Consider the following 12,469-nt stretch of genomic DNA (forward strand, 5'->3'; position numbering starts at 1 on the left):
TTTTTCTCACACCACTTTTCCATATCCTTATCAGCAAGTTATTGTCACTATAGCATGCAAATCTTAATTGCTTACTTGTTCATAGGCCAGTATGATAAAAAAAAAAGGATACAGTCTCAGTCTTGACTGTGTATTTATGCTTGTGTATGTGTTTTTTGTGTGTATAGGCAGTGGCTGACCACATCCCACAGCTTGTCCAGGGGGTGCGTGGCAGTCAGGCCAAACCAGAAGACCTCTGTGCACAACTAGCCCTTATCATCGCCAGCCAGAACTTCCTACAGGTACAAAAACACACACACACACATACAAAAACACACAATGTCCACACCATTTCTTACCTTTGTGAAGGGATTGGTGAAACTTTTATGTCCCTATACTCAAACTTAATAACTCTCCTGCCTTGAGAATGAGGCTGAATAAAGTATAAATAGTGTTTCTTCCATGTGGGGACCCATTTGGTGTAACAGCTAAAGACACACTGTGGTGGTGAATTTATGAGTCTCAGTAGCACTTTACAGCTGATGCAGGAGCATAAATACATGTACCTATTGGTGAAATTGCCACCATATAATTTACAATGTTCACTGCTACCTGGAGCAACATTTGGTTTTCTAAATGGTCCCTTACTGGTCCAAGGAATAAATATGTTTTTATTGAACATTTTAGCCATTTTACTTTTTTCCCCTCTCTGCAGCCTGGTAGTAAAATGGTGACCTCGGCCAAGTCGTCTGTTCCCACAGTGACTGATCAGGCTGCGGCCATGCAACTGGGTCAGTGTGCCAAGAACCTGGCCACCTGCCTGGCTGAGCTGAGGACGTCTGCACAGAAGGTACAAATACTCGGAGGCATAGAAGATATCATACTTAAAACAGGGCATGCAGGAAGTCACTGCCAGTTAGACACAATAGCTTGCATGCAAAAACTTGACACTCTTGCATAATTCCAGAAATATACTTTACCTGTCTGGATCATTTATAATAAGCTTAATGCATAAAATCATGAAACGGACCGAAGTAGAGACATTATAACAGAAACTAACAACAGAATATATCTTTGTCAAAGGGTGACTACTTACAGGAGCAAAACATACTGTGAGTAATAACCTTTGAAACCAAGTGAACTGTGAGCAAAAGTACAGCAAGACCTACTTTATTTTCCAGGCTCATGAAGCTTGCGGCCCCATGGAGATCGACTCTGCCCTTACTGCCGTCCAGACCTTGAGGAGTGAGCTGCAAGATGCCATGCAAGCTGCTGTTAATGCCCAACTGAAACCACTACCTGGAGAATCCGTAAGAGAACTTTTACACCCCTAAGCTTGATTTTGACTCGTATAAAGTTTGATCTAGACATACGAAAGGTATAGACCACAAGCAGCGGTTTCACATCCTAATATATAGTTTCTAGTTGCTTTATTCATGATGCTGCTGTTTTTGTTTTTCAGTTGGAGAAGTGTGCTCAGGATCTGGGCAGCACCTCCAAGTCAGTAGGATCCTCTATGGCTCAGCTGCTCACCTGCGCTGCACAAGGAAATGAACACTACACAGGTTGGTACTGCTTACTTCTGCAAAAATGTGCGTGGAGGAGTGGATGTTATTTAATCCCCTCATTCCATCAGAAAACATATACATTTTGGTGACCTGGTATTACCATGAGAATTAATGCCATTGTCAATTAATGATAAACTTGTATGGGCTTGACTGGTTTTCTTTGCAGTTACCAGCACTGTTTGTACCACAGGCTACTTTCTTTTTTTCACATGACTTTAAAATATTAAACTGAATGAGATATGATTGAATAATTCAATCCAATTACACAATAATACACCATTACAAGTAAATTAGTATTTTGACTGATCTCAGGTAGTGTTTTACTGCTTTGTATGAAGCAGTGGGGTAAAGATGTTCTTAAAACATACTAATCTTAGCTTATGTTTGGTCTCTTAAGTATTTCCAGGAGACTTTTCTTTACCCTTACAGTGTCCCTCTGTTTTAGTGTTCCTATAGTTCTCCATAGAGCCTGAGGATAAATGCTCCTTTTGGCTGGAACCTGTTTTCTTCCCTTAAGCAATCTTGTTAACTATATGATATGGGACTGAGAGTCGTATTGTTCATGCCTATGAAGCAAATAACTCTTGGACCAAATTGCTTGTCTTGCTGGCTGCAAAACATTTGTCCAGACAGAGAAATTATGTTTCATACTTTTTTCAAACAATCTGTACCAAAAAGTAGCCAGATTGGCAAATGAATGCTTGATAGTGACATTATCTTGTCATGAAGTATGATAGCTGTATAAATAATCTGCAATGCTTTTGCAATACTTTGTCCGACTGTAGCTGTCGTCTGTCAAATCTTAACTATGTGTAGGAATAGCAGCCAGGGAGACAGCGCAGGCCCTGAAAACACTGGCCCAGGCAGCCCGCGGCGTGGCTGCCTCCACCACGGACCCCAAGGCGGCTGCCGCCATGCTGGACTCTGCTCGTGATGTCATGGAGGGCTCAGCACTTCTGATTCATGAGGCCAAGCAGGCACTGATTTCCCCGGGAGATGCTGAGAGTCAGCAGAGACTGGCGCAGGTGAGATGTTGTGGGATTGCTGGAGGGTATGGAGGGTTAGGGGTGTGCTTGTCTGTGCTTAACACCACGAGTGACTCCTGAAGCTGCATGCTGGAAGATTCAGTGCAAGCATCATCATCTAGCATCTTTCTGTCAGACTACAGCACTTGTGTCAGCAAGCTAAATGCACTACATGTCACAGCAAAGACAATTATTAGACAATATTTATTATTATACATATTGTTGTTGTTTTATTTCTTTGAACTTGTGTTTTACATTACCCAATGAACATGACTCTTAAAGATGGCTAAACAAAATCTGTTTATTTGTGAGAAATGAAACATGCAGCCATGTAGAACTGAAAACAATATCAGCTATTTTTTGCCCTACAGTACTTTTTCCTTTTGCTATATTTTCTTATGGTCTGAGCCAGGTAAATATCTCCATCTGCTCAGTAACACATGGAACGGACCACCTGTCAATTATAGCAAGGGACCCCTATAATAAACCTGGTGCCATATTTATAGACCCAGTAGCTTAATTATTTATGCCTTGTCCCTCTCGTATCTTCTCCACAAAATAAATAAACTATGTTTTTCAATAGACATAATAGTACAGATAGATAAATAAGCAAAAAGATAGATGAGGCCGTCTTGAAAAATGTGTCTAATATAATAATATTTTGTCATCTGAAATTGAACATAAACTGCCTCTCTCTGCTCCATTTCTAATTGTCATGTGCATCTGTTTTGGCCTCCATGATATGACAGCCCAGTTTGCATTTCGTTGAACACACAGACATATTTGTTCATATTTGTGAAAGAAGAGATAAAGTAAACTTCCAAATAGTGACATCAGTTCATCTGCATGACTGCCTTGCTAATTTACATTTTAAATTCAGATGTATTGCTACACCTGGTCACCTGTACACGCTCTTGTGTATAGTTAACACTTTCTAACCCAATTTCTCTTGAACCTGCTGTGTGTTCCAGGTGGCCAAGGCTGTGTCTCATTCCCTGAATAACTGCGTCAACTGTCTGCCTGGCCAGAAGGATGTGGACATGGCTCTCAAGAGCATCGGGGAGGCCAGCAAGAAGCTTCTGATAGAAACTGTGAGTACTGTGACTCACCAGCGCTCTGCCAGTATAAAATTACATCACACATGGGCCATCATACTGATATATTACAGCTTAGAGGTTCAAGAAATATTAGTTGTTTCTTTGATATGATGTGTGATCATTCAGATGTTCTGTCAGCTAACCTCTTCTCTGTGTCCTCCATTCAGATCCCTCTAGCCTCCAAATCATTTCAGGAGGCTCAGAGTGAGCTGAACCAAACAGCAGCAGACCTGAACCAGTCAGCAGGCGATGTGGTCCACGCCTCTAGAGGTTCCAGCAGCCAGCTGGCGGTGGCCTCTGGGAAGTTCAGCCATGACTTTGATGAGTTCCTTGATGCTGGCATCGAGATGGCTGGGCACACTCAGGTTAGTCTTGTTGTACTGTGTATCAGTTTCACATGAATATCAAAATCTTTAGAATATATACCTAGATGTTTTCATTCAGTTGAGATATTCTAAATGTAGCACTTTTAAAATATATATCACTGGGCACATTGGAAGTTTACATTATTTTGGAAACATTTCCACATGTTGATGTGTGTTTTGATGTTATGACTTACCATTACAGAAGAAGGATGACCAGGTGCAGGTGATCGGTAACCTGAAGAACATTTCCATGGCTTCTAGCAAGCTGCTGCTGGCTGCTAAGAGTCTATCTGTAGACCCTGCAGCAGCAAATGCCAAGAACCTGCTAGCAGCTGCTGCACGGTACCACAAATAGCCACCACACATTTAAACATAGTGTTTGGTTAATGCTAATAGTCAAAGTGTTTATATATTGTTATAATATTTTCGTATAAGCTCTATGTGTTACTATTTCTTTTTTAAATTGTTAAGATGCAGTCTGATTGCATAATAAGCATTTAATTGAATTATGTTCATTTTGTCTTCTCAAGAAAGGGAGTAATTACTAATCTTGATTCAGCCAGTGTGATGTTGTTGCCTTTTAAATTTTTTTATGACATATCTTAAGGTCTGAGCATCCTAGACCTGGTAGCAAAACAATAGTTATTGAAATTGCTGTCCAAATCAAGGCAGAATTATTCCTTTCAGTATGAAAAACAAGCTACTGATTTGCTTTGCTAAGACAATCTTAACATTATATTTGAACCCTAATGTTTGATATTGTTGTTTTCAAATCACTAAGCAGTCAGTTACTATTCAACTTCTTACAACATGGTTAATTATCCAAGTCTGATTCTTTATAATATCCAAAATGCATTCAGACATCTGCTCAGCATTAAAGTCATACCTTAGTCATAAAAGGCTTTAATGTTGCTGATTGTAGCTGCCAATCTCACTTGTAATTCAAAAAATAAAAATAACAAACCTTCTAAAGACATGGTGAAATAAATATTTGGGGTTTCAAATTCAAATGCATTCATAGGCTTTATTTACACACACACAAACCTACAGTAAATATACTCATGCATGTGAAAGCCAGAATGCTCACAAACACTTATTACCACACACATCGAGGATTAATTTGTGATTTTTTTTCCTTCTGTTTATTTCTGTGTTTCAGAGCTGTGACTGACAGTATCAACCAGTTGATCACGCTGTGTACACAGCAGGCTCCTGGCCAGAAGGAGTGTGACAACGCCCTGAGAGAGTTGGAGGTAAACAAAACATAACCATCTTGTGATGGAGCAGCAACATTCATATCAACAAAGGCTTGATGGGAGTTGTAATCTAGGTTTATATACCATGGTCCAGCTGAGTCGTAGCCAACAAGAAAAATACGTTTTAATATAGTTATTCTCTCTGGCATCAACCAGAGCAAATGTCGTGAAAATAAATTGCTGATCTAAGAGTGATGCTGCTCATTTGTCTCTCAGGCTGTCAGAGGAATGCTAGACAACCCCAACGAGCCAGTCAGTGACCTCTCGTACTTCGACTGCATCGAGAGTGTGATGGAGAACTCCAAGGTAGACCTTCAAATCAACCAACAGACCGATCAAAACCCCAAGACCTGTCCACACAGACAGAGCTTAGCATTCCTCTACTTCTTCCCTTATTGTTTCTTTTTGGTGCCCTGTCCAGGTCCTGGGAGAGTCCATGGCCGGTATTTCTCAGAACTGTAAGACGGGAGATGTGACCGCATTTGGAGACTGTGTGGGATCAGCCTCAAAGGCCCTGTGTGGCCTTACTGAAGCTGCTGGACAGGTACAGCATTTGGAGATATACATCTATGATTCTATAGGAGCTCTTAAATGGGTCATTTTGTCTTTTAGTGATGGTGCTGAAGGTTGATGGTGGGTTTTTTCTCTCCACAGTCCTCTTACCTGGTGGGTGTGTCTGATCCAAACAGTCACGCAGGGCACCAGGGGTTGGTGGATCCCATTCAGTTTGCCAAAGCCAACCAGGCAATCCAGATGGCCTGCCAGAATCTTGTTGACCCTGACAGCAGCCCCTCCCAGGTACATACACCTACAATATATAATAGGGACGGCTGTGGCTCAGGAGGTAGAGCGGTCGTCCACCAATTGGTCCACATGTCGATGTGTCCTTGGGCAAGACACTTAACCCCAAATTGCAACCGTTGCTGTGCCAACGGTGTGTGAATGGTTAGTTTCCCTCTGATGAGCAGGTTGGCAGCCTGCGTGGTAGCCCCTGTCATCAGTGTATGAATGTGTGTGAATGGGTGAATGAGACATAGTGTAAAAGCACTTTGAGTGGTCATAACGACTAGAAAAGCGCTATATAAGTACAGTCCATTTATGAGTACTGTCCATTCATTATAGCACCCTTAGGTGTTAGAAACATGAAGGATATCTTCGCTTTACTGCAATCACAGAATCACTGTCACAGAATGAGCGCATAAATGAGCGTTACATTTTTTTAAAATATGGCTTCAATTATTGGTTGTTTTACTGCTCACATTGAAAAAATATTCCTGAATGCTTACAGTATGTTGATATTTTTTATGTTTAAACAAAGCCATCTTCAGGAAAAAAAGGCAATTTCAGTCATATCATCAAGAACCTCATTGAGTTTTTATACAGAAAAGAGATATTTTTATAGCTTGCATGGTTGTATAATTTTATCATGTATTCAACTGTTTTGTTGCCTGGTGGTTGCCCTCCACAGAACTGTTAGGTTTCTAGTACTCCAGTCTATAGCAAAGGTTTTGAGGGGTGATGCAAGCTTGTAGAATAACAACTACAGTCCTCCAACTTTGATGAGTGCTGCAGAGATGTTCTTTGAAATACTCAAACCTCAGTGAACATTTTCATTTTTTATAATGCTGCAGGTTCTCTCAGCAGCCACAATTGTTGCTAAGCACACCTCAGCACTGTGCAACGCCTGCCGTTTGGCTTCCTCTAAAACAACCAATCCAGTTGCCAAGAGGCACTTTGTCCAGTCTGCCAAGGAGGTAGCCAACAGCACTGCCAACCTGGTCAAAACCATCAAGGTAGGTGGCATTAAACAGTGTGAATGCGGATTTATTACTGACAGTAATGTCCTTTCTTTCTAATGTCATGCAATTCTGAAACATTTTTTGATTCATTCATATCAGCTCATAGTTGTTCCAAAAAATGTAGTTTTCTTCAAACTTCTGTCAGTGATTAGTTTCATTCTTGATTCTTGGTTAGATTACTTTGTACACTCTTCTCAGATTTGATGTTCTGTCTCTCTGCCTCTCTAGGCTCTAGATGGGGATTTCTCAGATGAGAACAGGAACAAGTGTCGAGTCGCCACAGCTCCGCTAATCGAGGCGGTGGAAAATCTGACAACGTTTGCTTCCAACCCAGAGTTTGCCAGCATCCCCGCTCAAATCAGCAACGAAGTACGGCCATTTGAACATTAGTGTTTGTTGTATTCAAGTACTTTATTATAACAAGTTGTGCATTATACTGTCTAAGATGGATGTTATAATGAATGCTGGTAAATACATTGGGACTAAAGTTCAATTTACTTTTTTTGTAGGGCTCTGCAGCACAGGAGCCCATCCTCCAATCAGCACGATCTATGCTCGACAGCTCGACCCACCTTCTCAAGACCGCACGCTCATTGGTTATCAACCCTAAAGACCCACCCACCTGGTCTGTTTTGGCTGGTCACTCTCGCACAGTCTCGGACTCCATCAAGAGTCTCATCACAGCCATCCGGTGAGTGAGAGAATACACAAGACCCCGAACAGAAAAGCAGACAGAAAACAGTTTATTTTACACCTCTGTACTCTATTTCTCTGCAGAGATGTTGTTAAATTTACAACATAGGTTAAAGGAAAGCAGAATTCATTTTTCAGTGTACAGCCTTTTCTTCCATTTATCAAATACTCCTTCATACATAGCTCTTTAAAGCACCTGTGAGACTAATGCAGCATCCTTGAGAAACATTGCCCAAATGGCATACTACAGTTTGACAAATACTTGTTCTCACACCTCAACAGCTTTCATTTTTAATCTCCTCTTTCACACCTTTTGTACCTGACCTTGATCAGAACAAAACCGATGCCCATGAGGAACCAATTCCCAGTGTCAAATGCTCTGAATTTTAAGGTTCTCGCTCGGCTCAGAACATCTGCACATTAGCATTCATGCGCTGCCGGCTTAGCATCTCTTTCAATTCTAATGCCCTTATCACAGTATTCCTTTTCAGACTGCAAATTGAGTGCTGGGAGTTTAGCGCAGGCTTTTAATAGTATTCAGTGATACACCAAAGAACACAAACAGGAATGGACACCATTCTCTAAAACCCAACCTCATTACTTTGTTGTTCTCATTACATGCAAAAATGAGGGATTTATTTTAGTTTCACTTTCAGAGTGCCATCATGCATGGAAATTGATGTTTAACTAACTTACTCTGCCCGTGTGGCCTGTGCCCCAGACCACTCAGAGGCTTCAAATCTAATTTGGCTGCTCAGCTTGATCTCCCTGTGTAGTGGCGAGACCCCCCAGGCCCCAATTCAGTAGATGTGAGCTGAGCAGCAATGAGATGAGGGATCCAGGAGAAAAGATGTTACAAAGACATCCTGGAACCTGTCTATGTTGTAATAAGTGTTAGTTATGTTAACATTTGCAATTCTCTCTTCCTGTCTTGTGATGTCTTTCTGTTTTTATCCTTTCTTCCTCGTCCTCTCTGTCCTTTTTTCCTCCCTATACATCATCTTTCTACTTTGCTATCATTTTTTTGTTTCCACCATTTTATTGCTTTCTGTTGCTGCTATTTTCCTGTTCCCGATTTATTCTCAGGGACAAGGCCCCAGGCCAGCGGGAGTGCGACTCGTCAATTGATAACATCAACAAATGTATCCGGGACATTGAGCAGGCCTCTCTGGCAGCAGTCAGCCAGAACTTACCCAGCAGGGACGACATCTCACTGGAGGTAAGTAACCATCAGAAACCGCATTAACCACAGACAATGACTGATGTGTTGTTTTTTTTTTTTGTTTTTTTTTTCTTTTTTTGCATCTGTTTTTACTTGCTTTATCCTTTTCTGGTTGTTTATCTCCATCACTCACTTTCTGTCTCTCTGTCAGCTTTATTGTCATATTTCAGTTTTTTTTGTTTTTTGTTGTTGGTTTTTTTTTTGCTTGTCCTTCTGTTGCTTTTTGTGCCTTTTTGTTACATTAAATATGTAATATCTGTGATTTTAATGAGGTAAATCAGGAATTTATTATACATTTTGGGGCAGAACTCATTATAAAACAGGTGTTGGCGCTGGGGCTAGTTTTGTTGAATCATGAAGAATTTAAGTCTACATAGCAGAACCTACAATCGCTTGGGGCAAATATCTTTAAGTCCCCTGCGTAGTGCTCTTTAGCAGGTTCCAGCTGACTTCATTTGAATGGACCTCTGTCTCCCATAAAATAGCAACACAAAAAACAAAGTTCTTTTTATTTCCTCTCTCCAGGCCCTACAAGAGCAGCTGACGTCCACCGTGCAGGAAATTGGCCACTTAATTGACCCTGTTTCTACCGCTGCTAGAGGCGAAGCTTCCCAACTAGGACACAAGGTATGTGGGGCAGGGAGTTAATGACTTTATTTTAATACTGTTATTGTGGAGCAACAAAGTAGTACTTTTTTATTTAAAAAAAGGGTAGCAATGTAACATATTTACAAATGTTAGGAGTGGGTGATATGAATACAATTAACATCATTTCTTTCAATATCTTACAATGTTATTATATTCGCTTTCTCCACTTCACTCACTGTAACTCTTCTTATCAGCTTGAAAATATGGCATTCACTTTAATTGAGGAAAAAGATCCAATTTTTTTTACTTTTGTCACAGAACTCAAAAAAATGTGTACCCTTCATCTCAGGTAACTCAGTTGGCTCGATACTTTGAACCACTGATCAAGGCCTCAGTGGGTGTGGCATCGAAGCTAAATGACCACCAGCAGCAGATGACTTTCTTGGACCAGACCAAGACCCTGGCTGAGTCTGCTCTGCAGATGCTCTACGCTGCCAAGGAGGGTGGAGGAAACCCAAAGGTAAGACTGTTGTACTTTACATGCTCTTTCCTTGCTTCTCCACCCCTGGAAAGCAGTATTATGTAATCTCTCACATGGCTCAGTAATGACACGCTACTGTGCATGTGCCAGACACTGGGATGCCACCACAACTATGACTCATTTTAAATTTTAAAGGTGTTTTTTTTTGCTGCACAAATCCATCTATTAATGTTTATCTTTTTTGTCTCTGCTCACAGGCATCCCATACCCATGATGCCATAGCAGAGGCAGCTCAGCTCATGAAAGAGGCAGTAGATGACATTATGGTGACACTGAATGAGGCTGCCAGTGAAGTCGGCATGGTTGGAGGTATGGTGGACTCTATCGCAGATGCCATGGCCAAGGTGAGTGCTGCTGTGCATGGTGGGGCTTACAAGATGTTTGATGTTTGCTAAAAAGTGGTGATTATAACACACAGTACAATTTTTATCTGATTTAATTTTGCCTGGATGCTTGAAATGTGATTAGTTACTTAAATTGACACTCTGAATCTTTAAAGCAGCTAAAGACAGTCCACTCCTTTCTGAACTTTTTCTCCAGCCCTCATCCATCAGCAGTAAGCAGACATTGCTAAACGCTTCACTCATAGAGACTGAGGACAATCCCCATGTTTCATTGTTGAAACTGGGTGGAAACAAGAGTTTTGAGAGTGACCCTTTTTATTGGGACAGTATTTTTAAAAACCTAGACTTTGAGGCAGAGATCTGCGATTATCTGGTATCATGAGACTAAAGACATCATGACCACAAATCTGATAAAAGGAATGTCTGTCTTTACCCTAAGGTGATCATGATGGCCCCACTGAATCAAGGGGTCATAATGGTGTTTTGCACCCTATTCCAATACTTCTCACCCTGAACACCTCTGCTAAAGGACAGGGAGTTTGGTTACAACTTGATCTAATGCAACTCTAATGTGGCTGCCTGACACTACACAACAAATTGCCATTTCAGCATAATCTGTGATCAAAATATTATAGTGGAAAATATGTTGTTTGGACAAGAATCACAATGGTAAAAGCCAAAGTGGTGCAAAGAAAACAAGTCAATAGTAAGTGTAGGAGAACTGGCAGTAAAGAAAATGTTCTTATCTATACTAAGGGAGGGAGGGAGGCAGGGTTGGAGAGTGATTGAAGTGAGCAGCACTGGTGAGAACAAAGCCTTGAATCAGATAACTAAAATGTTATTTTGTGATCATTTCATGGTGGTTATGTTCTAAAGCACAAATAATGACACCCACACCTCAGCACATATCTGCACAACCCTGTGGGAAGGTGTCACGTTGCCGGATTTAGTGTGAATGCAGAGCTTCATCCTGTCTGCTGTGGTCTCTCTGTCACACACTTGTTGTGGGTCATAAGTGATGATTGAAAGGGATTATTTTTGTAGTAGAGTATATATTGTTTTTTAGGAAAATCCTTTATAGTATACTTTTTAAACATTTTTCCAGAATGTTCTGGTATTCTGACATCATTTTCTAATTGCGATTTCCTTTTCTTCTGTTTTGACCCACGTTTTCCTGTACTGCATGTAACATCTTGATTAAAACCCCTGCATCTCCTAGGAACCAAAAAAAAGGCACAGATTAACATATTAGAAAATACAAGCCTCTTAAGCAGAGCAGCACTGACTGTTGACACATCCTATCTCAGCCAGTGTTTGGGATTTGGACTATCTTTCCAATTAATAGTCAAACTGTTAAGTAACACATAAGGTGCAAAGCAAGAATCCTTTTATCTCAAATACAGACAGAGAATAGCATCAACTAATTAACATCCCTGCTTGCATTTGTGAGAGAGAGTAATTACAAAGGTGAAAAAGTTCACAGTAGGCCACAGCATCTTTGCCCCACGGTAGTGTTGTTCGTGCATGTTGTGAATAATTCATGAAAGTGGTTAATTTTATAGGTGCATGTCGGTAGTGATTAAATGGAAATAATCCTCTTAGATGATCAATCAACATGATGGTCACTCTCTGCTGTGGCTTTAGCTGAGGTTTTTTAAAGGCTCAATTTTTACTCACTTAGTCGCAGACTGCAGATTTTAAGGTGTTGCTTCGTTCAGCGGGCAGAGTGAACATCATGTACTTGCGATTACAGATTCATTTCAGCACCAGCACGCTTTTCCCACATGGTGCCATCTCTCTCTTGTTTCTAAAGGCTTTGCCATGATGTGTTGAGCACGGTCTAATTTATCAGAAATGCCAGAATCGTAATGAATTCATTGCAAGCTGCTGATGAAATGTTTTTTTGTAGTTATTTTAAACCTGTAATCACAGACTAGATGTGGTGGATAATTTACAATGAGTGTTTATCTGAATATAAAATTGCATTATGTT

At 40.7% G+C, this 12,469-nt stretch overlaps 1 protein-coding gene across 3 annotated transcripts in view; it reads left to right on the forward strand.

Moving 5' to 3' along the window:
* tln2a (talin 2a) overlaps positions 1-12,469 on the forward strand; it is a 92,332-nt gene that overhangs the window by 64,439 nt on the left and 15,424 nt on the right. For all 3 annotated transcript variants that reach the window (XM_062421057.1, XM_062421049.1, XM_062421064.1), the window contains 19 exons: positions 168-281; positions 695-829; positions 1,161-1,289; positions 1,442-1,544; positions 2,364-2,572; positions 3,544-3,663; positions 3,837-4,034; positions 4,237-4,376; positions 5,194-5,287; positions 5,507-5,596; positions 5,712-5,834; positions 5,945-6,088; positions 6,922-7,083; positions 7,318-7,458; positions 7,599-7,780; positions 8,869-9,001; positions 9,530-9,631; positions 9,942-10,112; positions 10,331-10,477. In XM_062421057.1, the coding sequence (XP_062277041.1) occupies positions 168-281; positions 695-829; positions 1,161-1,289; positions 1,442-1,544; positions 2,364-2,572; positions 3,544-3,663; positions 3,837-4,034; positions 4,237-4,376; positions 5,194-5,287; positions 5,507-5,596; positions 5,712-5,834; positions 5,945-6,088; positions 6,922-7,083; positions 7,318-7,458; positions 7,599-7,780; positions 8,869-9,001; positions 9,530-9,631; positions 9,942-10,112; positions 10,331-10,477 (2,637 nt within the window). The remainder of the gene's footprint in view (positions 1-167; positions 282-694; positions 830-1,160; positions 1,290-1,441; positions 1,545-2,363; positions 2,573-3,543; positions 3,664-3,836; positions 4,035-4,236; positions 4,377-5,193; positions 5,288-5,506; positions 5,597-5,711; positions 5,835-5,944; positions 6,089-6,921; positions 7,084-7,317; positions 7,459-7,598; positions 7,781-8,868; positions 9,002-9,529; positions 9,632-9,941; positions 10,113-10,330; positions 10,478-12,469) is intronic.

This window comes from Scomber scombrus, chromosome 1, assembly GCF_963691925.1.
Source record: "Scomber scombrus chromosome 1, fScoSco1.1, whole genome shotgun sequence".
Classification (NCBI taxonomy): Eukaryota; Metazoa; Chordata; class Actinopteri; order Scombriformes; family Scombridae; genus Scomber; species Scomber scombrus.